The sequence below is a fragment of the Panonychus citri genome, unplaced genomic scaffold, assembly GCF_014898815.1.
Source record: "Panonychus citri isolate SS breed McGregor unplaced genomic scaffold, ASM1489881v1 Contig00141, whole genome shotgun sequence".
In the NCBI taxonomy this organism is placed as follows: Eukaryota; Metazoa; Arthropoda; class Arachnida; order Trombidiformes; family Tetranychidae; genus Panonychus; species Panonychus citri.
In genome coordinates this window covers 4,103,415-4,128,824 of record NW_026515546.1, presented here as the reverse complement: position 1 = coordinate 4,128,824, position 25,410 = coordinate 4,103,415, and the positions used below count along the sequence as shown (strand labels likewise).

Genomic DNA, 25,410 nt, shown 5'->3' with positions numbered 1-25,410 from the left:
AAATGAAAACAATATCATCAGTCAAGGTTAATTGTGAACAATTTATATTCTAATTGTGATTTATTGTTTGCTAATTTTTGGATTAGTGATTTAGGTAAAGAACAGGATTTAATTGTCTTATCCAAATTGTAAATTGATTATTTATCATAAATCTTGAGATCACAATAAGATTAGTAGTTGATTGTTGTAAGGAAATACAATTAACTGTTGATTAAATCAAACTTTAATCTTCTCGCCCAATGGTTTGTGTTTTTAATTGTTACTAATTGTTAGTTTGTCAATTAATTTATTAATCTAATTGTAATCTTATTGACCATCTTCACCTTTAATAATTAATTTTGATATTTTTAATTGTTAAGGTGTAAAATTAATGATTAAAGAGCATCTCGTTGAAGTTAAACAATTAACTAATCATCAGCATTCATAATATTGATTCAAAAATTAAGATTAAGATAATTAAATTGTAATTATTGATCATGTTTTCACTCAATTTAATTTCACAATTAAGATTTTAATCATTTGATTTGTTTGGATTAACTTTTTTGTTTGATCGTAATGAAATCATGAATATTAATTAATCTAATAAGAAATTAACTTAATTGTGTAAATTTGAATGTAAATAAATTACTGATTAAGAGTTAATTGTGTTCAGATTTTGTATTGAGAGGATTAGACTTAATTTTCCTCTCTCTCTCTTGAATGTTAATCAACTTTAATTTAAAATAATCTAAATAATTACGATAATTAACAAGGAAATAATTGATTAGTTGAAAATCACGCAAATCAATAAAATTTTGAAGTACTTTTGATGATCACAATTTAAATTGTGATTATGATTAACCTTGTAAAATTTAATCATCATCATCAACCAAAGGTTAATCAGTTGATTCCATGTTAACAATTTAAACATAAATTATTAAATTGTTTCCTTCCCATTAATTACAGTTACTAGTATCTAAATATACAGTTGATTAAACAATCAATTATCAGGTATTGAAACAATTAAAGTTGATCTAATTACGATGTGAACTAAATTAAAGGGCAAAATTAATTGTCTGTAGTTTCCCATAGTTAATTTGATTCAATCCTTGACAATCAAATTAAGGAGCAATTTAAACAACTTAAACCACATAATTAGACGAGAAAATTAATCGAGAAATTTAATTATTTGACTAACTGGATTAACCATTGACCAATAATAATAGCAAATGATACTAATTATTACAATCAACTTTTGAGACGTTAATTGTAATCAATATTATGTTTCTACTACTAATTAATTGATCAACTTGATAATTGCCGTTAAATTGATTAAATTACAATCAAAAAAAGGTCAATCTATTAACAACAACAATCAAATGAAAAGGAAGACCAATCAAAACTATTAACTATCATTGATCATAATTATTGTTTCAAACGTAATTAAATTTGATTGTAACGATTTAATCAACAACAACAACAATAATATAACCTAGAAAATTAAACATTTCATTAGATAATTTGATCACAATTAACTTTTTTGATCAACTATTCACAATAGCACAATGTGAATACAAAGTCAATCCAGTTCATGATCATGTTTACAATTAACTAATCATGTTGGTATTATGTTTTATAATATGTATTACAATTTGTGTGTGGCAATTGAACAATTAAAATAGACGATGAAATAATTAAAAGTTAATTCTTAATTAAAACTAATCATTATCATTGTATTAATATGTTAACAATGAAAGGAAAATGTTTGATAATCTGATCCTCTTGATAATCACAATTAAGCTGATTGAAAATATAAACCGAAAACCGTTTGAAACAATTAACAAGTATAAACATTGACACAGAATTAAATTGGAATGCGGAAAGTACAACAATTAACTTTAAATACGATACAATTAACTTGATGAAGATGAGACTGATTAAATTGTGATTTATTATTCAAATCAACAATCAACAATAGCTCATGTTAAATATCATTGAAAATTGAAAATTACAAAATTAAAGGGAAAATGAAAAAGTAGAGTTGAACTAATCACAATTGTAACAATTGATTGGTGTTATAATTTAAATTTGCTTAATCACAATCAATTTATTGAAGGACAATCATCAAGATTCAAGTTTAATTGTAACAGTTTAATGAACGACAACAACAACAATAACAATAAGAAATGATTGTTCAATGTTATTGTGATGATTACAATTTCCCGGAAGCCAATGGTTACCAATTGATTAATTGAAACAATTTAATCCCAATTTAATCATATTAGTTAATTTAAATCCACATTGATTGACCTGAACAACCTGTAGGTCGATTCACATGGTTTAATTATTTTCTATTAAAATTAACATGATGAATCTCTAACTGAATCAAATTAACTTTATGGTGAAAAAAAAAACTTTTCATTCCAACTTTTTAATTCCCGAATTAAGTTAATCAAATGATCAATTTTAATCTTTAACGACAATCTAATTTATTTTGATTATTTATTAGAGTCAAAAATTAAAAGCAAATCAATTAATCACCAAATCAAGTGCAACTTAAATTGTTAATATTTAAATTAAACTAATATTTGCCAAGTTAATTACATCAACATGATAGTAAATAATTAATTAATTTGAATAACAATTAAAGCTTCAAATAATAATATTCAAGTCACTTTTAATCAATCTGAACTGATTAACTAATTTAAATTGCACAGGAAATTTTTTAACTACTTGAATAAATCATCACAATTAAAACAATTGATATTAGTCAATGGTTATCATATGATAGTTGGACAACAATCAGATTAATTTGATTAGCTTAATTGTTGACAATACAGGAGATTAATCAATAATTATTATTAGATAACTTTACTAATTGTTGAAAAACTTTTTACAATAAGTGATTAAGGTTTAATTGTGATTAAAGAGATGACCTTTACTAGTGGAGGAGTTTGAGTTTCCGGATTGTTAATTCATTGATTGTAATTGAAATGATTTACCGATGATGATGATCAACATGATTAACTTGATGATTAGTTTAATCACTGATCACAAACAAAATGGTCTCTTGTTATATTAACATTACTTACGATTTGATTACAAGATTGGTCTCTTCTTGATCCACTTTAATCACTTTGATTTAAAGTTAATTGGGAACACGTTCAGTTGATTGTTAAGCTATTAAATCACTTAATCATCTTAATTATTATCATCTTATACTTTTTAAGTTAATTTAATTTTAAATTAACTTTAAACCTTTTTTACTAATATTTATTGGTTAAAATCATAATTCAATCAATAACGATGATGATGATAATCAATTTAATCACAATAGGAAAAGTTTACCTACAATTAACTTGTTATTAACTTAAATTGTTCAAATTTAATTTAATTAGCATTCAATTTAAAAATTACATGATTATTACATCACAATTAGTGTATTTATCAAATAGTTAATCAAAAAAATATAATATGAATACTTCATTGATTGTAACCTTAATTGTCAATAACTTATTATTATTTAATTTGATAATTTTGGCTTCTAATTATCAAATTATGTTTAATTGTATATTCAAGGTTAAGCTACAACTAATTAACTCTGACAATTAAAATATCCCATTGAAGTTTATGTTGATTTGATTGATTGATTGATTGACTAAAATCAAATTAGAGTAACAATTTCAATTTCAATTGTTAATTTGATTTAATTGTTACGTTTACCTATGTCATTAGCTTGATTACTGTTTATTGAATACAATCAAGATGATTAATTGAGTTAATCAGTTAATTCACATAGGGGATATTTTAATTACGTTACCTTTCAATTGTAACTGACATTAAATTGGACAACAATTAAAGTAAATATTGACAATGATATTTTTGTTTACATTGATTTACTAATTGTACTTGAAATTTGAGTAATCATTTTCGTGACCAGGAACACAATTAATAATGATTGTTGATTATTAAATCTCAATTGAATAAAACAAATAAATAATCATAACAATTACGAACTGATTAGTTGATCATATTTAATTTCCGGTTACAATTAGTTAACTATAGTTTAAGGGATAAGATATTTTTTTCATCTCATTCAAAACTTTAAGATGATTGTAACAGATTAACCTTAATTACAATTAAGCTAATTAAATTAAATGAAAATCTGTTAATCTCATTTATGTTTTTATCAATCAACAGATTGTATTTTCAGAGGATTTAAAACAATTAATTACAATTAAGGCCAATGAACAGCAAACAAACATAAACAATTAAAAGTTTTAATTACCTTGAATATACAATTAAATTACATTTGAATTTGATTTCTCTTGGTTAACCAATTGATTAAATGTACGAATTAATTTAACTGTTGATTGATTTTTATTTAATTATCATTATTTACCTTTTTTTTTGTTTCTAATTGTTTGATACATAATTTTTTACCGTTTCATTAGACAACAATTAAATATGCACTTTGATGATTTATTGATTGTCATGATTAATTTAAGTGTCTCAATGATGATGATGATGAGCCTGATAAATGGACATTAGGCCGTGTGAAAAGATTCACGAATCACGATTTAGTATCGATTTGAATTAATCACGAAATCATGATCGCCATTTAACTTAAATGATTTACCTTTTTGTTCAAATAATCGAATCATAATCAAGATTTTTGATTAACGGAATTGATTAGTTGATGATAAAACTCTCTCTCTCTCTCTCTGAAATTATTGATTTGAAGTTTCTGGGGTCGGAATTACGTCGCTCGATCTATGGTCAGCAAAGTCCTATCGTACCACATCGTGCTGGCTTCTTAATGTGGACAGAAAAGACAATCATTTTAAGAACCAAAGTCTACTGATGCTTAGAGCTAATAATGATGCTATAACTCATCACGAATTTGTCGCCAAAAAAGTTCTGAACTAGTTCAAACAACGAGCTTATAAGAAAAACCATTGGGAAGCCTTGCCTTGGGGGATAGGATGAAAATGGCGCAGTCAATAATCTTTACAGAACTGTCATACTCAAAAATACTAGACTGGTTAAAAGCACTTTTGCCTTGAACAAATTTGCGACGAATTGAACATGAAGCGATTGGAGTTTATAATTGGAAAAGAGTCTGAACCGGAAGCTATGATTGGAAGTTGCGACCATTAACTGCACAAAATGTAAAAATTTCCCCATGAATTCACACTGAGTAGATAAAAACGAAAGAAAACAAAAATCGCAAGTCAAGATGGAAAAATAAACGATAGTTCCTGATAGTATACAAAAAATACCATCGGTCTGCAGTAGCGAAGGTCATGTCGAACAGCTACTAACGATCTCTTCAGAAAGTGAGTATTTATCGTACATCAAATTTTCACAATCTTGAGAGCCGAGTGAAAAACAATAAAATCACAAAGGACTATTAAAATTCTCGAAAGAAAAATATTGAATTAATTTCTCTACGATACTCAGTTCTCGAAAACAAAAAACGACTTTGAACATTTTTCCCGATTCGCCGAAACCAAAAGTCGCAATTTAAATTTCGTCGCAAGTGGCGCCTCCTTTTGTTTCTATTATAAGTTAACTGATGTTCATTTTTGTTTTGCTCAATTTGTTCAAAACAAAACAAAAGTAAATCTTTGATTGTGATCAATTGTTTGTGATTTAATTTGTTTACTCTTTTTAATTTGTTCTTCTTGTGTTTAAATTGGTTGATTATCAATCATGGTTGATATTTTAATGACATTTACTGTTAACCTTGAAAGTGAAATGGAACAATTGGAACAGAAAGAATTGGAAATGAAAGAAATTGAATCAGCTGATTATGAGAAATTACTTGTTATTTATTTGGCACAAAATGATTTAATTAATGCCAAATTTTTATGGAAAAGGATACCGGTCACAATTAAGGAGAAATCTGATTGTTTAAAGTTAATCTGGGAAGTTGGTAAATGTTTGATGACCAATGATTTCGCTGGTGTTTATGGTAAAATAGATGGACAAACATGGCCAATTCATGTGTCTCCAATCATGGAACAATTAAGAAAAGATCATCAATCGAGATTAATTCAGTTGATTAGCAAAGGTTATACGAAGATCAGTTTGGAAGATGTGATTAAAACTACTGGTTGTTCTTCTCAAGAAGAGATGATCAAATTGGGCCAATCGGTTGGTTGGAAGACTGATGTTCCTTTCGGATTTACCATCGATAAAAATGTTACCATTGATGAAGAGAATAGTTTCTCATCTAATCAAGAACAATTGGAAAAACTCACTGATTATGTTTCTTTTCTTGAGAATTAACACTCAATATCATCACCCAATCAGTGTATTCTTATCATTTCTATCTCCGTTATACTAAATATAAGATTTCAATTTACTTATAAATAGGAATAAAAGAAAATCTAATGATAACAAATAATAAAAGTTCTGAAAATTTTTCCTTCTCATTCCTTACAATACAATCAACTCCAAACGAACAATTAATACTCGATAATCTAAATGATAAACTGATCGAAAGGAGCTCATATGAATTACTATATTATTTAAATGATAAAGAAATAAACGAAATTCATAAATGTTATTTGATCGAAATCGAAATCGAAACTAGAATTAGAATCGAATCCTTAACAATCAACCTTCTTGACCTAAATTATCAAATGATTACAAAATCTATCAGTTAATAGAACTCATGGAAAATGGATGCTGAAGGTTCGTGGACATTTGGATCGATTTTGAAGAGGAGAAAAGTAAGAGATGCTCAATTGGATAGAATCAGATGAATTAGAGAGAGAGAGAGAAACATGGGAGAGGATGAGGATGGAAGGATGAAGAGAGAGAGAGAGAGAGAGGAAGATGAAGATAAGACAGGGAGGAAAGATAGGAAAGAAAGAAGATAAATTGTATTTTCAGAATACAAATGAAAACGAAAGTGAATTAATCAAAAGTGTCAAAAAATCTTGGATCATATTTACATAATTTAGATGTTGATTAATATTGATTGTTTCCTTTTTATCGAGAATTCAATTGAAAATCAATCAAACTGTCTAACTTAAATTCATCTTCAGTGTCTCAAATAACCATTTTCACCATTCCCCGCCAATCAGTTTCCGGTTCCTCTTCCACCTCCACCTCCACCACCAATATAATTCCCTCATCATCTTCATCAATTGTCACTGGTTCGGGAGGACTAGGGACCTTCCAACCTCAACTACCAGTGCAACCCTCATCTTCATCATCAGTGGCATCTTCCTCATCTTCAGGTCTCAGGTATCATAATCAACAACCAGGTCAACAACAGGGTCACCAAGGTCAACAGCAACAGCATCACCATCACCATCATCACCAGCAATTAATACAATCACAATCAAACCATCAATCAAGCTCAGGTTCACATTTATCCAATTCACATCATTTACACCATCATAATCAACAATCAGCTCATCCACGATTATATCAGCATCATCTTCATCATCATCACCATCATCAAGGAGCTGGTCCATCAACCTCATCATTAATACGTCCTCAATTAATTTCAAGCGTTTCTGCCCCAATAAACAATCAAATCAAACGAATTGGAATCGTTGGTGGACCAGGTAATCTTGGTGTTCTAGGCGGTGTTACAGGTTCAAGTGGCGGAGGAGGAGGTGGTGGTGGCGGCGGCGGTGGAAGCCTCATTGGAGCTGGAAGAATGTATCTACTTGTGTCAAGCTATGAGAGTCGAACCGATGGTCCAACTTATGTAACTACTCGAGATGCAAATATCATACAGAAATTGAGAGCTCTAAGGATAATAGAGGAGCCACTTAAATTCACCAATTTTAATTGTTACAATTATAAATTTGAATATCCAAACATTTGTGTCCTCGATTGGTTCCAATTGTTGGGCTATCGAGTTCAAACCATGGCGATGACTTATGATCCCGATGTCGCTTGTATCAAACAGATATGGACGATGTACGTTTGATTGAGATGATTTAATCAACCATTAGAATAATCTTTCCATCATCATATTCATCATAATCTCTCATTGAATATCTTTTTACTTGTAACAATTTAATTCACAATTAAATTCGTTTTTTCCCTTTTCATCATCTTCTCCTCGAAATAGTATTTATACAAATCTTGATGATTAAATCTGTTTAAAAATAAATTGATTACTCGTGAGTACTTTTAATGAGTAAAATGGAAGGTTGGAAAGTTGATTAGATGATTTGAAATTAGAAATCATTTCAAATCAATTTAAATAGTGAGTTAACTTGTTGTGTGTTCAGGTTTGATTGGAAGATTGAATTGTAAAACCATTAATTGTTAAAGTGATAATGATTATCATTTACCAGGGAGTATAAAAAATTTAAAGATGATTAAGTTTCGACCATCAGGAGTTTGTATAAGTCCAATATAATGATCACAATTATGATTAATTAATGTGTAATTTGCTTTTTCCCGCCTCTCGGTTAATTGTTTCACTTGAGATTACGAAAAGCTTCACAAATTTTATCCATTTGATCATTGAAAGGTGACATTGTTTGAAATCGAGTTACATTTGCTTGAATATCGTAGCTTAATATTGATCGTTTCAGTGGATCAGAATCGTCACAATTAACACAAATTTCATAGAAAGAGGTTAGAATAAAATGTCCAACGATGTTAAAACTTTTCTGATCGTGTAAAAGTGTAACCATAAACGGAATTAAATCAATCATTTTATCATCGATTCCACTTAAATCTTCCAATGTCCAGAAGCAAATTATTCGAATACAGCCCATAATTATTGAGAATGTTGTTTGATTAGAACTTAACTCTTCCCAATCATTAATAACATTCTTAACAAACTCGATAACTGTTAAAATTGTCTCACGAAGGGAATTGTACAAATTAACAATATCATTTGGTGTCAGTTTAAGTGTAATCTCAAGTGAACCCGGTTCAGCGCAAATTGTATTGATTAAACTTTCAACGAGTATGAAACAAGCATTTAATAGATGCTCATCAATTGATTCATCTTCTTTCCTTAATTCGAGACAAATTTCAATGCAAACCAATCGTAAGACGAGAGGGAGAAAATTTCTACAACGAGTTTCCTCAAATTTTTCTACCCCACAGGTCATCCAAACGAAAAGCGGAAACACTTTGTTAAGTGCGACAATTAAATAAAACGCTGGATCTCGTCTTTGTTTATCAAGACGACTAGATAGTATATCAAATAATCCTTCAGTTATTAAGGGTAACCAATTATTTGCTCCAATGGTGCTTGTTGGTGGTTGAAACATTGATGATGATGATGATGATGATGTTGATGTTGATGGTGAACATGATTGAGATTGAGTGATTAACGTTTGTTCATTTTTTTGGATTAAATTTACCAATTGACTACAAATGTCAAACTTTTGTTGACTTTGAACAGTTTTAAAGGTTAAAGCAGCAAAAAACATGAACTTATGGAAAGATTCAGGATCTTTAGATGAGATATCTGATTCACTGAATGCTTTACATAATAACAGATAAATTTCAACATTTCCAAAATTTGGATTGGTAAGAATTGAGACCAATGAACGTATGGAATTAGATGAGTGAAGAATGATTGATAAACGTTGTCGATCAGGATAAATTTCAAGTAAACACTGGTAACAAGAAAGAATATCATCTAGAAGTAATTTATTCTCATCACTTTCCGGTCGTAATGATGTAAGAATTTCCGATATTTGAGTGAACAGTTTAACCATAACATAATGGGGAAGATGATCTGGTTTAACTTTTAATATTACATGGATTATGTTAACACCAATCGAATGCATAGATCCTGATGAAATATCTTCCAAATTGGGTTCAATCTCTGGAACTATTAGTAATCTTGATAGAAATTCATTTCCTATATGATTAAATAGGCAAAGAAGCTCAGATTCTGAAAGCTTTCCAGGTTTTAAATATTTAGCGATTACCAATAGACTAATTAGCTTTTCGGTATCATTTGAAGCTCTTTGTAAAGCAGTTAAACATAACTTGTAATGTTCAGATTCACCGGAACCTGAATATAGAAATCAAATCAATAGAAATAAAAAACGAAAAAGAAAAACAATTAGTAAAACCGAAAGAACAAGAAAAAAAAATAGTAAACAAACTTGAAGAATATTTTTCTTCTAATGAACAATTACCATTAACATTTGTTCCATGATGATCTTGACTTGTTTCAGGTATTCTCTCCATGATGGAAGATTAATTTCATTTAAATTAAACGATTTTAATTAAAAGAAGAAGAAGAAAACAAACAAACAATTAAGGTCGAGGTTTAGAATTGACAAACTACAAGGATTAGTTAAGCTTTCGATCATCGGAATAATCGATTATCCGATTCGATGAACGAAAACCGAAAATCGATTTATTGGTCTCTTTCTTTTTCTCTTTCTTGTTATATCGTAATTTTCCCTTCCAACAAAATGTTTCCCACTTTTCTCTTTCTCTTACTTTTCCTGTGTCTTTTTCTCTTTCAGCAAAGTTTCATTCATCATCGATTTTGAGAGAAAAATATTGTGTCGATTAATCGATTATTGGAAAATCTAATAATCGCATTCGATATTCTGGTTGACAGATGATCGCTGTGAGATAAATGCGATAAATAGGATCAGCTGATTCTCGATTTAAAGATTAACGAACTTGTTTGTGGCTCCATCTGGAAGAAGTTAGTTACTTAATTGGCGATAATCAGATAATCATTAAGTTGAATGATTCAAGTGAATCAACTGATGATCTTAGTTAGTTGATTGAATTTTATTTTCTTTTTTACTTTGTTTGTGTTTTTTTTGTTTCTTTTTCCATAGTCATTGTTGTCGTCATCATTGATTTGTTTGATTTTATGATCTATGATTTGTGTTATTTAGATGCGAAAGAGAAATAATTTTAATTTTGTTGTTGTGTTGTTGTTAATTTTTTTGTTTACATTGTTCTCATTATTTTTTACCTTTGAAACAGCATGTCCACAGCCAAAGAACGATTAACAGGAATTTCGGGTGTTCAAGTTAATGGAAATACTGGTAACCATCATTTTAACAGATCATTTGGATCACAAGCAACAGCAACAACAACAACAAAACAACAACAGCAACAACAACAACGAGTAAAACTGAATTAACTTCGGCCATAAATTCAATCATTGGTTTAAATGCATTCACCAAAGGAGGTGCTGCTAAGAGAGTCTTTAAACCGACTATCCCAACAACTCGTCGATCAGGTGGAGGATCAGGAGTAACTCCAGGTAGCGGTGGGACTGGAGGTGGAAATGGTAACAGGGAAGGACGAGATCAGAATAACAGTTGCAATGGTAAAGTAAAAAGTAAAGAAAAGACTAGAAAATCAAAAGGGAAAAAAGATTTAATTCAATTGGATGCAACTTTTAATGGTATAAATATAACGTGAGTATTGACCTAATATAGTCAACAATTAACTAATTGAGTCATTGGAAATTTTGTCTTTCTAACTCATTATTTTCTCTCTCTTTCTCTCACTTTCTCTCTTTTTCTCTCTCTTTCTCTTTAATTTAAAAATTTTCCCATGAATTTGATTTTCATCTTAATTTTTTGTTTTGTTTTGTTTCTCGGTTTAATCTTAATCTCTCACAGATCAAACTCCATTAAACCAGAAAAAGGTTTCATTAGTCCAGGAGGAAGTGGTTATGGTCAAACCAGTGATACTCGAACACTTCGATCTAGTCAATCAGATAGTCTAAAAGGAATTGGTTCTTCCGGGACCAGTGGTTGTGGTGGTGGCGGTGGTTCCGTTTCTCTTAATGGTTGTTTTGTTAAATTGGAGAATAGTGAATCATCATATGGTGATAATAATCTAAAAGGTGATGATTATCACAAAGAAAAAGATGGTGGTGATGATGGAATAGTCGAAGAAGATGTTGAAAAAATTCAACGTGTTCTTTATCGGGATGATTTTGTTCCACTTTATGATCCAAACGAACAAGATATGACATCTACGGGCTGGGAATTCGTTGGTCAACCTCAGACGTTCAAACAGGAAGAATGTCCCATGGGTGAAGATGGTTCAATCGACGAAGCCGTAAATTATCTGAATGATGTTCACAATCAATGTTTAAAAATGTTCGTATTAACGGCCTTCGATATGACCCGATACATGATGATTACTCCTAAAAGAATAGCTTATGCCAAGCAAAAAGAGCAACAATTGTTTGAAGCTTTAATGGTGATCGCCAATAAGAAACAAGAAGAGATTAAAAATCTCATCACCTCTACAATTACTTCAATGAAAGAAGATATTCTTAATCAAGAATCTAGTGTAACCGAAACCAACAATCTAGTTGAATCAGCGGAGAAAAATTTCAATGAAACAAATTCAACCCTTAATTTGAGTCTTTCTTCAAATGAATCAACAACAACAACAACAACCAATTTAACTTCAAGAGAGATTCAACTTGTCATGATTGAAATTCAAGATGTTGTGTTAAATAAATTAAACGCTGCAATCGCCGATAAATTAATTGGTTCAGTTGATTATCTAAGAAGCAGTTACATTGGAACATTGGAAAGATGCTTAGGAAGCCTAGAGAATTGGTCACCACACTGTGATATACTCAGTCCACCTCCACCTCCACCTCCTCCACTACCGTTACAAGGATCACTTGCAACAACAACAACAGCAACAATAACAACAATATCATCATCAGTTTCATCAATATCCCAATCTCGAGGCCAATCACAGTCATCGCCCTCTTCATTAACATCATCTGCTTTTCCCTTATCCCTATCTAGAAATGAATGTATTCAAGCCTCCAATGCACTCAAGCAAATATTGAATGCAGCTTATCAAGTAGAGATAAACATGCGAACATCATCTAGTCTATTACGTGCCTTCTGGGATAAAATGAAACAATTAGTTTCCATTTCGTTATCTTGGAGAAATCAGACTGTGATTAACGATGAATGGAAACGTAAGGTAGCCATTGACGTTTTAAGCTCATTGTCGGAATCTCGACTTGCAAAGTCAATTTGTGCTCAATTTAAGGAAAGATTGAGAAAATCACATACACAATTTGCCACAGCAATGAAACAATTGGAAAATTTACATTATGGTAGATTGGAAAAGATTGAAGAACTTCGAGATCGTGTTCGTAAATATTATGCACCAAGAATTGCCCGTTGTGCCCTTGAAGCGACAAGTTTACGAGATGTTATCCTACATGGGATGCCCGAACTGGGAAGGGAAATCGGCCGAGGTCAATATGGTGTTGTTTACTCTTGTAATTCTTGGGCTGGTTATGCTCCTGTTGCGGTTAAATCAGTTGTACCTCCAGATGAGAAACACTGGAATGATTTAGCTATGGAATTTTATTATACTCGATCAATTCCAAAACATAATCGTATTGTACAAATTCGTGGTTCCGTTATCGACTATTCTTACGGGAATGGTTCTAATCCTGCAGTATTACTCATTATGGATAGACTTTCAAGAGATTTATATTCAGCCATTAAGAATGGTTTAGATTGGTTGAGTCGACTTCAGGTCGCTATTGATGTTGTTCAAGGAATACGTTTTCTTCATAGTCAAGGTTTAGTTCATCGTGATATTAAATTGAAAAATGTTTTACTCGATAAACGTAATCGAGCCAAAATTACTGATCTTGGATTCTGTAAACCGGAAGCAATGATGTCAGGATCAATTGTGGGTACACCGATTCATATGGCACCCGAACTATTCACCGGTAAATACGATAATTCTGTTGATGTTTATGCTTTTGGTATATTATTTTGGTACATTTGTGCTGGACACGTACGATTACCATTCATTTTTGAACAATGTCAAAATAAAGATCAACTATGGACCTGTGTGAGAAAAGGTAAACACCCGATGAGATTAATCATTTGATCTTAATCAAGAGAACACAAATTAACATTTTCACTATTGGTTTAACTTTTTTTTTCCATTTTTACTCTTTCCTTTTCCCTTAGGTTTACGACCTGAACGGATACCTGAATTTGACTCTGAATGCTGGGCAATAATGGAAGCTTGTTGGGCTAAAGATCCAAGTGCTAGGCCATATCTTGGCGATATCGAACTTAAACTCGTCACCATTTTGAAAAGAAAGACAGAAAAACAATCTAATCGAAACAAAGTGGAAAGAAATGAATATTAATCACTAAGAAAATGGACCAATAGTGTGTGTAAATTGTTGATAATAGTTTCGATCTCATGTGCCATAAGTAACAAAGGAAAACAAAGACAATGAAATTTCAACGGAAAAAATTGAAGTATCATTTTCTCAAGTGTATAACATAATATAATTAATTTCTTCTTCTTCTCGTTGTTTCCTTAATGACTATTCCATCTTTTATACATAATCAATTGTGCAAATTGTTATTATTTTTTTTCAATCAATTTTTCTATAGAATTTATATTGTTAATTAGTCAATTTTTTCCATAGTTTTTCCGTTTGTTTAAAAAAACACCAGCAAAGTGCCAACAAACTCGCAAATTGTACAATCAAATCAACAAGGAAAACAAAACGAAAACAAAACAAACACCCAAACTTGAATCGTATTCAATAACCAAAATGATAAAACTTACCTGTGATCATCCCGATAATTTGAATACGTAAATTATTATCAATTGTTATCATGTTAATGAAAAATTCTCAATCAAAGTTTATAACTTTTTTCTCTAATATTAATTATCATTAATTTTATACTTTCTGTTTTTTTACACCAATTCTTTAAATAAAAGTACAATGAAAAAAAAAGAAAATGAATTCAACCAGAGTGAAATTTGCAAATGGAAACTAATTGTTAACAATTAATCGCATTTTATTTTAAGCTTTAACTCCGACCTCAGGAGAGGCTCCGATGAATTTCAATTCATCGTCTCCGATTATGAATACCGTACCAAGGGATAGGGAAAGCAGGGACAAGGAAGGGAAAAATAATAATAAAATGGAAAATAATAATAATAAAAATAACAAATTTTCTCCCCTGAGGTCGAAATTACTTAAGAGAAATCAATTAACGAATAATTTAAAACTAAATGGACAAAAGTCTTGTTCGCGAAAATCCCATAAATGGCTGTTCTCCACCAATATGTTCACCATAGACAAGAGTCTTTTCAAGACTGATCCCAAAATAGGGCGACTGGTCCAAAAGGGTTAGCTCATTAGGTATGACACGAACAAAAAATGAAATTAGAATTTCAAACTTTTAAAATGTGAAAACTTATCAAGAAAACAAAATTGGTTGAAATTATTACGACGCAATAATGGCTCAGTTTTAAGAGTAACAAAAACAACTAAAATAACTGTTCAACTATCATAATTTTGGTATCAGAAAAAAAATAATAACATGAAATTAAATTTTAAATTCACAGGTAAAGTTAATTAAATTAAAGTTTATCAGGATCGATAAAAATCGCGAATCGTAACAATTAAATCGCATGTTCGAAATGATCGCCATCTGGTGAGAAGAGAAAGAAAATTTTCTTTCTCCATGTTGATCTGTTTTCTTTTTTTCTTCACTTGATCTTTTTCCGTCTTCCCTTCATCATCTCAAATTTGATATTCTTTTTATAATTTGTTAGCGTTTTCTTTTCTTTACTTTTCTTTCTTTTTCTTTTTCCATACTCATCATACTCATAGTCGTCGTCATCATTGATTCTATGATCTATGATTTGTATTATATAGAATAGCAAAGAGAAATTTTAATTTTGTTGTTGTGTTGTTGTTAATTTTTTTTTGTTTACATTGTTCTCATTATTTTTTACCTTTGAAACAGCATGTCCACAGCCAAAGAACGATTAACAGGAATTTCGGGTGTTCAAGTTAATGGAAATACTGGTAACCATCATTTTAACAGATCATTTGGATCACAAGCAACAACAACCAAAACAACAACAGCAACAGCAACAACAACAACGAGTAAAACTGAATTAACTTCGGCCATAAATTCAATCATTGGTTTAAATGCATTCACCAAAGGAGGTGCTGCTAAGAGAGTCTTTAAACCGACTATCCCAACAACTCGTCGATCAGGTGGAGGATCAGGAGTAACTCCAGGTAGCGGTGGGACTGGAGGTGGAAATGGTAACAGGGAAGGACGAGATCAGAATAACAGTTGCAATGGTAAAGTAAAAAGTAAAGAAAAGACTAGAAAATCAAAAGGGAAAAAAGATTTAATTCAATTGGATGCAACTTTTAATGGTATAAATATAACGTGAGTATTGACCTAATATAGTCAACAATTAACTAATTGAGTCATTGGAAATTTTGTCTTTCTAACTCATTATTTTCTCTCACTTTCTCTCTCTTTCTCTCTTTTTCTCTTGAATTTTCCCATGAATTTGATTTTCATCTTATTGTTTTGTTTCTCGGTTTAATTTTAATCTTTCACAGATCAAACTCCATTAAACCAGAAAAAGGTTTCATCAGTCCAGGAGGAAGTGGTTATGGTCAAACCAGTGATACTCGAACACTTCGATCTAGTCAATCAGATAGTCTAAAAGGAATTGGTTCTTCCGGGACCAGTGGTTGTGGTGGTGGCGGTGGTTCCGTTTCTCTTAATGGTTGTTTTGTTAAATTGGAGAATAGTGAATCATCATATGGTGATAATAATCTAAAAGGTGATGATTATCACAAAGAAAAAGATGGTGGTGATGATGGAATAGTCGAAGAAGATGTTGAAAAAATTCAACGTGTTCTTTATCGGGATGATTTTGTTCCACTTTATGATCCAAACGAACAAGATATGACACCTATTGGTTGGGAACATGTTAGTCAACATCAGGCGTTCAAACAGGAAGATAAAAAAGATATTAAATGTTCATTAAGACGATTTGATAAATGGACTGCAACCAAAAACGATCAAGATAAAATGGTTCTCTTCCAATTACCCGAGATGCTATTAAATAGCAGCGAGGGACACGTTGGTAAAATACGAATGTACCAATCAGGTAAAATGGAATTAGTTGATACTCGATCTGGTTTGGTATATGATCTCCTTCATACTGATTGTGATGTTAATCCTCACCCAGATCAAGATGAGGATGAAAATAGTGATGATGACACAACTAGTGAGGATAATGACGATAAGTTGAAAGAAGACACATCACCAAGTGCCAGTGGTGAATCTAAATTCTCAACCGATTGGATTAAAAAAGAGGTTGATGAAGATGATCCACAAAATTTTGATTTTCTTCCACCACCACCAATACCATCTCGACCATCAACATCTAAATCATCCTTATCATCATCACCATCGCCATCATTTAAAATGCAATCTCCATCTCATTCATTAAAATCAACCATTAAATCATCTTCTAAATTTTCATCGAAAAATTTTAAGGCCAATCAACATAATATTAGACGAAACAAATGTGATAAAGATAATGGAAATGATGACGACTACCAAGAAGATACTGATACTGAAGATGATGATGAAGATGATGAAGATGATTTTAATAGGAATATTACTCAATCATATCGTGAGGCTTGTACTTTCGATGGGGAAAATGTTGTCTGCCTTGGTCCAATCAGTAACAATCAACTACTAATTGGACGGCCAAGATTAGATAAATTTATTAACCTTTGAAAATGAATATCGAGATATATAGCAATCAATGTGTCTTAATTATGTTTTTTGTTAAGGTTATCGTTAAATTATGATCAATATAAATATACTAATTTAAACTATATTTATATATATATACAATCAAAGAATGAAATTTATAAAATTAATATTTAATTCATTATGTTTTCTTTTGTTTCTTTTCTGTGATTATCTTCATTCGTCTCTCTTTTTCTCGTCGTAATTACGATTTTTTACTAATTGTTACACTTAAATCTTATTGCTTCGATTTGTCTTCACTTTTTCTTCCTCTTTTTTCTTATATCACACTTGATCAACTTTTTAGATTTTGTTGATTGTTTAAAATGATGAACTTTTAAAAAAAGCAACGAGACAAACAAAATTTAAATTTACAAACAATTGTAAATTAGTTAAACAATTAATGTAAATTGTGTTGTCTCTGTTTGATTTGGCATTGGGTACAAAAGCTTTTTGTTTGTGTCGATGATGATAAAATATATCCATTAGCAGTTTCGGATAATATACATACATGATTTAAATTCAATTATCGTCCTAGGATAAGGTTAAATAGTTAAATTTTGTATATTCAAACGGTTGGATTATTATTCTGGTTAATTTGATTGTTGTTTCTCTTGTTAAATTTTTTTTTTGTTTTTCCCTTGTGTTAATCATCAGGAATATTAATCAGCTCATCAAATTACCATTGGCGAAAACATTATGTGGATCCATGTAATTTTTGATCGCCTTCATCACACCTAATCCAGTATCTGAAACAGTTTCACGGAGCCATTTTTTTCTAACCTTTCCAACACCATGATGATGGGAGATACTTCCCCCGCAGGCAATTATCTCATCTCTAGCTGAATTTTCAATTGCATGATAAATTTCAACAGGATCACCTGTAACACCTTCAAGGTAATTAAAGGCAAAATAAAAGTAAACACAAGCTCCGGTATCATATGTTTGAGTTATCCGGCAAGTTATCAGAGCGGGTTTTTTGATACCATATTTTTTAACTTCTCGAGCGATACAATCTTTAACATTGGTACAAACATCGAGACATCTATCCCATGGTACCGATGTTTCAAATGATTCCGCTAAAACACCATAATCAAGTCCAATATCCTATTTATGGTACAATTAAATCGTTGATCGTTAATATTGATCAAAGGAGGGAGAAAATTGAAAATAAATGAAAGAAAAATAAAAATTAATAGTCATTTTATCAAATGAATGAAAGATATTGGAATAATCTGTAAATATATTACATTTATATAAAGAAAAAGCAATGAGCTGAGAAAACGGAAACAACAATTTACTAATTGTTGGATGGAAAATTGTTAAATTAGAAAATATTTACCAACCCTTATATATGCAATCACGAAGGTTAACATGTAACCAGTTTTACCATTTTCTTCACCAGCAGCTAAGCCATTATTTTCCGATGATATTTCCAATAACTTTTTTTCCAGGGTCTCAACTTCCTACGATAATAATTAAGAGAATTATTTTTCAACAATTAGGTAAATTAATTTTCTCTGAACAATTTGATTGATAAATAACAATTATATTATCAAACCTCTAGGGTTCCTTCCATTAGTATAGTGGCTACACACATTTCGTCAACTCGGAAGCCCTTCAGTTTGGTTATGTACAATCGCTTGAAAAAATCTTTCATCGAAGTCCATAATGAACTAGCCTCTGGTTTTAATGCTTGACCTAAAAAGAGAGAGAGAGAGAGAGAGAGAGAGAGAGAGAGAGATTGTATTAATTTAAATATTAATGATAGAGAAAAGATTAATTGTTTTTTCCATGCTCATTAAATTACTTGAATCGTAAATCAAATCAAGTTAATTTACTATTCAGTTTTTGGATTAATCAGTGGTAGTAGTTTTCTTTGAAAAAAACTTATCAGAGATGGTGATTAGAGTTAGATATGATAGAAAAGTTTAGAACGAAAGGATTAAGAGAAAATGTGAGATAATCTAAGGAGATTAAAGGGATCAATAGGATTTGGATTAATTCTTACCAAAGATAAATTGTTGATTATCCATTAAACGAACGGAAGCAGGTTTTAATCGTTGTCGAGCCAATTCTCTCATAAACCGGTAACCATCTTCAAAACATGGAAATACAATTGAATTGTACCTTTTACATCCGGGAAGTGGCCTGACTTTTAGTGTAACCTCGGTAATTACACCTAATGTACCCTCAGAACCGAGGATAATATGGTGAATATCAGGTCCCGAAGAGATTCTTGGAACATTACAATTTTTCTCAATTGTTCCAATAGATGAAACCATTCTAACGTGAATAAGTAAATCTTCAATATTACCATAGATATTTTTCTTCATCCCAGAAGCTCGGGTAGCAACCCAACCACCAAGAGAACTAAATTCAAATGAATCAGGCTCATGGCCGGTACAAAGATTATATTTGGCCAATTGTGTCTCCAAATCTTGACCAATAATACCCGCCTCAGCATGAGCAGTTAGATTAACATGGTCAATCCAGAGGATTTTATTCATTCTTGAAGTATCCATTGAAACAATCATACGATTCTCATTAACTGGACATTCCAAGGCACCCGAGACACTGGTCCCTCCACCGAAAGGTATGATAACAACATTATTCTTATCAGCAATACGAACCAGTTTAACTACATCATCATGATTACGAGGCCATACAATTAAATCAGGAATACGTTCAAGTGTACCCTTTGCACGAAGGGTAAATATCTCATGGAGACAATGACCATGAGAACGAAATAAACGATCCTCAGAATCTGTTGATGTTTTTATGTTAATCGATTCAATTTCTTTGACAAATTTTGAGTTAATTATCGGTTTAGGTATCTTTTCAAGATCAGGTTGACACTGTAAAAAGAAGAAAAGACCAAAAATTGAGATTAGAAAATTAATTCTTAATGATGATTGACAGGAAACTCTGATGAAACAACTATGAGGCCAAAAGTCAATACAAGAACAGGATTAACGACATCTCATCTTACTACCAAAAGCTATTCTAATATTGATACTGTATAAACGATGAGGTTAAACGTATAATTGTTTAAACTGTAATTTTTTTTTCTCTCTCTCGTTAACCTCGCAAGAGGATAAATGAGAGGAATAAAAGAAAAATAAACAAACCTGACTTGTCAATTTATTGCTGAGATCAACTGATAGTGTTAACTCAACCCATTTCTTGAACAATGGGAGCTTCCGGTTGCCAATCTTGTACCGATCTCCAGTAAAGGTTATATCATAACAATCAGGATCAACTGAGAAACCAGAATCTTTGTAACCCCAACCATTCCACTTAAGTAAATCTTGTCTGTAGGAATAAAAAACAAACCAAAATAAGAACAAAGAACAAAGAGAAAAGAGAAAAAAAAACAAAAAAGAATAAATGAAAAAATAAAAATGGCGAAAGAGAAATAAGAATAGAAAAGAGAACGATAAGAGAACAAAATGAAAACAAAAGAGCAGAAGAGAATATTTGACAAAAAGAATAATTTGACTAATAAGATTATCCCCTTTCAATTAATCCATTGAACAGAAATAATTAAAAAAATGGAGAAATTAACAAGAAAAGAGGTTAACATGATGGAGGAAAAACATTAATTGTTACAATTAAAGGAGAGAAAGAGACAAACAGACAGAGATACAATTAGAGGCGAGGAAAAATTGATTACCTCTTGTAGGGTATTGAACCGATTTCCTTGTTATCTTTTGCTAATTGATTTGATTTATTTTCACATTGGATAGAATCACTAATGGCAATTGATGGTGATAATTGAGAAGATTCAATCATGTCCGTTGTTAATTCACTAGGTGAGATTATCGGTTTACCTGAGAATCCATTGGAATCACAATTAAATTCACTTTTACTGTTAACATGACCCGAAATAGCAGTTAACCTTTCCTTGGCTGTGGACATGCTTCTTGGTGTTGAGATTAAGAGACAATAAGAGAGAGAGAGAGAGTTAATTGTTGATAGAAAACATTTTATGAAAAAAAGAGAAAATAACAAAAAATGACTAAATAATAAAAAAGAAAAAGAAAATATTAAGATAATGTAAAGGAAGAAGAAGAAGAAGATAAACTGAAGAGAAAGAGTGAGAATAGAGGAAGAGAGAAATGGAGAGAGTGAGTGAGAAATGTTCTGTTGTTGTTCAATAAGATTTACTGTTGTGTTGGTGTAAAGAATATGAAAGACTATGAGCATGATTATCAAAATGGTTCTTTATTAGAATGATGATGAGTTTCTCTTTCTTTTCTTTCTTTTTTTCTCTTCTCTTTCCTCCTTCTCTCTCTTTCAAAGGCTCTCATTTATAAAGAGAGAGAGAGAGAGACTAATTGTGACAAAATTGTCTTCCAATGCGAAAATCGAATCACTTTACTAACCCGTTCTGTTGAACTCCCAAGTTTCAATTGTTTCAATTTCTCTGATTATGATGACAGTTAATTCATGAGAGAGCGAGTGAGTGAGTGAGTGAGAGAGAGAGAGAGAGAGTCGATTGATGGTAAATAATGACAATTAAATTGGAATGAGATTCTAATCCAACCAAGTCAATGATTTCTCTTTCTCTCTCCATGAAGATTTGCTTTTTATTTTCGATGTTTAAATTTACTAATCATCATTTTATCTTCATTATTATTGTTGATTGTTGATTAAACTCTGAAACAATTAACATACTTTAATTTGATCTCATTTGAATCTCTCATGTTAACCCGTTTCTTTTTTCATGGTTCACAATTTTTACCTTCATCATTATCGTTCATCTTGTTATGATTAATTTCTGCAAATTAAATTACTTCGTGTTAATTTAATTTGCATGATTAGAGAGACAATCTAACGAAGCATAATTAATTCATCCTCTAATTAAATTGTATTTTCCTTCATTAAACTAATAATAGAAGATGTAGATTAATGATAATCCAATTTTCTCACTTAATCACAAATCCTATCGGATTAAATTGTTTAAACTATTAAACTAAATCAAACAAAAACAAAACTTTTCAAATGATTAATCCAAAAAAGATACAAATTATTATTAACAATTTAAAAGGATTTCCACTAATTAATTAATCAAATTAATATTAAGAGATAATCAGACATTTCTACTTGGTAACAACAATTATATTAGTTAATTGTGAACACAATTCAGAGACAATTAAACACAATGTTTACTCATTAATTAGAATCGATAATCAATCAATAGGATTTTTATTGGAGAAAATTGTTATTAATTATCATTTCCATTCCAGAGAATTGATTAATGAGCTTTTATCGTGTTTAAAGGCCGAAAATTAATGATCCGATGCGAACAATTAATCAAACAATTAATTATTCGTACGGGGAAACAGTTGAAGAAAAGGAACAATTTAATTGAGACAATCTAAATAATCAACTAATGATTCTTGTATCATATCGTTTAATTTACGATTTCCATTGGAATCATTTGTTGTCTCAATTGTTCATTTAGGATTATCGATTGTAACCTTTTCTCTCCAATAGTAAATTGTTATTCCAATGTGTTGATTAAATTGCTGTTCTGTCCACATAAAGATAATCATCTCGAACATAATCCATTGATCTTTTTTTCTGTTCTATTCGAAATCAATAAGTGACCAGTTAACCTTTTCCATGCATTAGCTCATTACCATAATTATCTCTCTCTCTCTCTCCATGATACGCATGGTACAGTAACTGTGGTTTCTTTTAAACATCTTCATCCTCATCTTCATCTTTTCTGTATTTGGATCATAATAATTTCATCTTCCATTTATTTTTCTCTTGTTATTTTCTCTCTCTTTTTTTTCTCTATTCAATATTTTCCACTGTTGTTGTTTACAAATGGCCTCAAGCGATGGTCCAAATAATTTCGCTATTGTAAATGCGAAAAATGGTAAACACACTGCAACGGTAAGTCGATTCAAATTATTTCTCTGTCCATCATTTTCACCATTTTTTTTCTTCTTCCAAATCAATTGAACCACTTTAGATTCTCTGTATGATGATCATATCTCTCTCTCTCTCTCTTTCTCTCTCTCTCTCTCTCTCTTTCTCTCTCTCTCTCCTGTGTATTTAGATTATCTTTCTCCATGGATTAGGTGATACTGGTCAGAGTTGGGCCGATACCATTGGAACGGTTCTCCCCATACTGTAAATTAATATGTCCAACTGCCCCTTCCATACCGATAACCCTCAATGGCGGTATGAAGATGACCTCTTGGTTTGATCTGTTGGCTTTAAGCGCTGATGGTCCGGAAGATATTGAAGGTATTAAAAAGGCAAATTCTCTGGTTGTTAAATTAATCGAAGAAGAGGAGAAAACTCATGAAATTCCAAGTAACAGAATAATTCTCGGCGGATTTTCACAGGGAGGTGCACTTTCCCTTCACACAGCTTTACGCTATTCTAAACCGTTAGCCGGAGTTATCGCTCTAAGCTGCTGGCTACCTTTACACAAGGAATATCCTTCAGCTCTTATTAAGGCCAATAAAGATGTACCCATATTACAATGTCATGGAGATATTGACCTGGTTGTCCCAAGAATTTGGGGCAATAAAACCGCTGAGATTCTGAGGCCACTTCTAACGAACTATCATTTTAAAGTCTACCAAGGGTTGGCTCATTCATCTTCCAACGAGGTAATAATAATAATCATCATCTTATTGATTATCTTTTCCTATTCATATCTCACCATCATTATGTTACCTTTTTGGTCTTTCTTTTCTTTCTTTCTTTCTTTCTGGTTAATTGTTGTTGATTAAATTCTAGGAATTGAAAGATGCTTCAGCATTCATTTCGAAATGGTTACCAGCTAAATGAATTAAAGGAGAAATACTGACAAGTTGTGATGCAATCAAAGTGATTTATGGCCATAGAATATCAACTTTTATCAATGTTACACTTAAATTAATTCGAGAAAAAAAAATCAACATCAACAAATCCGATTACTTAACCTACTTTTCATCAAGCAATAATCATCAACATTTCCATCAACATCTTCATCACTTTCACTTGTTAGTTTTACTTTCATTCTTATATCAGTTCTATGATCATTATTATTACGTAAATTGTTGATTAGAATGATGATTAGAGAGAAGAAGAGAGAAAAAAAAAGACTAACGATTAACTTAACCAATTATATTTACAATTGTGCAAATCTAATCAAAATCAAGGGGAAATCTCACCAAGCAATTAGTTTAATCATCATGGTAACTCAAAGCAAGAAGGAAAACTAATCAATGGAAAGAGAAACGTAAATGTATTGTTACTATTAATATGAATGGAGAAAAAAAAAATAAATTAGAAAATTTTTTGTTCTCTATTTTCATATTATCAGTGATTGAGAAAAAAAAACAAAAGTCTTTCGAAACAATCAAGGTTAATTAATCAATTTGAAATCCGTAGTGAAAGTAACGGTAAACTAATACTATTAAACTGATTTAGTTGTTGTACTATTTTTAATCCAATTAACTGGAGCAAAGGAATAACTTTTTTTTAAAACAAAATAGATTATCACTAATTCACTTATTAATCCAATTGTTTTTGATTCGTTTTCTTGGAGCACAAAATCTTAAACTCTAATCATTGTAATAGACGAAACAATTAGTAATCTTAATGAAAAGTAATTAATAAAATGACAACCAAAGTAATATATAAAAAGAAAACACAAAATCTCAATTCAATGTAACAATCTAATCATTTGATTGTATTAAAGATTAATAATTTGTAGTATTAATTAGTGTAAAGTTAATTGGGAAGTAATTTTCTGATGAATGAACAAGATGATTAAGTTCAATTGTACTCGAGCTTAATGAGGAAAAGTAATTTGATTAATTTT

General features: G+C 30.7%; 6 protein-coding genes across 7 annotated transcripts; 4 read left to right on the top strand and 2 right to left on the bottom strand.

The window, feature by feature from the left end:
- The first annotated feature begins 5,576 nt into the window (after positions 1–5,576).
- Positions 5,577–6,553, top strand: LOC128395678 (COP9 signalosome complex subunit 8-like). Its single transcript, XM_053356139.1, has one exon. It carries the CDS (start codon positions 5,695–5,697, stop codon positions 6,271–6,273), a length of 579 nt encoding a protein of 192 aa, XP_053212114.1. The 5' UTR covers positions 5,577–5,694; the 3' UTR covers positions 6,274–6,553.
- Positions 6,554–7,950: 1,397 nt separating this feature from the next.
- Positions 7,951–10,304, bottom strand: LOC128395677 (uncharacterized). Of its 2 annotated transcripts, XR_008326697.1 has the most exons (3): positions 10,125–10,304; positions 8,307–9,997; positions 7,951–8,107 (listed from the first exon to the last, which is right to left on the bottom strand). XR_008326697.1 is itself a non-coding variant. In XM_053356138.1 (2 exons), exons 1-2 carry the CDS (start codon positions 10,174–10,176, stop codon positions 8,436–8,438), a joined length of 1,614 nt encoding a protein of 537 aa, XP_053212113.1. In that variant the 5' UTR covers positions 10,177–10,304; the 3' UTR covers positions 8,102–8,435. The 2 variants fall into 2 exon arrangements, 1 of the variants encoding a protein (XP_053212113.1); XM_053356138.1 differs by having other exon boundaries at positions 8,102–9,997.
- Positions 10,305–10,939: 635 nt separating this feature from the next.
- Positions 10,940–11,809, top strand: LOC128395133 (putative lysozyme-like protein). The gene is made up of 4 exons (XM_053355533.1): positions 10,940–11,000; positions 11,144–11,378; positions 11,586–11,734; positions 11,781–11,809. Exons 1-4 carry the CDS (start codon positions 10,940–10,942, stop codon positions 11,807–11,809), a joined length of 474 nt encoding a protein of 157 aa, XP_053211508.1.
- Positions 11,030–17,718, top strand: LOC128395132 (uncharacterized). The gene is made up of 5 exons (XM_053355532.1): positions 11,030–11,378; positions 11,586–13,825; positions 13,938–14,112; positions 15,747–16,184; positions 16,364–17,718. Exons 2-5 carry the CDS (start codon positions 11,938–11,940, stop codon positions 17,556–17,558), a joined length of 3,696 nt encoding a protein of 1,231 aa, XP_053211507.1. The 5' UTR covers positions 11,030–11,378; positions 11,586–11,937; the 3' UTR covers positions 17,559–17,718.
- LOC128395676 (alkyldihydroxyacetonephosphate synthase, peroxisomal-like) lies at positions 17,687–21,769 on the bottom strand. The gene is made up of 6 exons (XM_053356137.1): positions 21,250–21,769; positions 20,705–20,888; positions 19,585–20,431; positions 19,135–19,274; positions 18,920–19,039; positions 17,687–18,680 (listed from the first exon to the last, which is right to left on the bottom strand). Exons 1-6 carry the CDS (start codon positions 21,492–21,494, stop codon positions 18,240–18,242), a joined length of 1,977 nt encoding a protein of 658 aa, XP_053212112.1. The 5' UTR covers positions 21,495–21,769; the 3' UTR covers positions 17,687–18,239.
- Positions 21,770–23,027: 1,258 nt separating this feature from the next.
- Positions 23,028–24,894, top strand: LOC128395411 (acyl-protein thioesterase 2-like). Its single transcript, XM_053355837.1, is given in 4 exon segments — positions 23,028–23,483; positions 23,650–23,714; positions 23,716–24,211; positions 24,342–24,894. Coding segments are annotated over 4 exon segments (681 nt in total). The 5' UTR covers positions 23,028–23,414; the 3' UTR covers positions 24,393–24,894.
- The last annotated feature ends 516 nt before the right edge of the window (positions 24,895–25,410 follow it).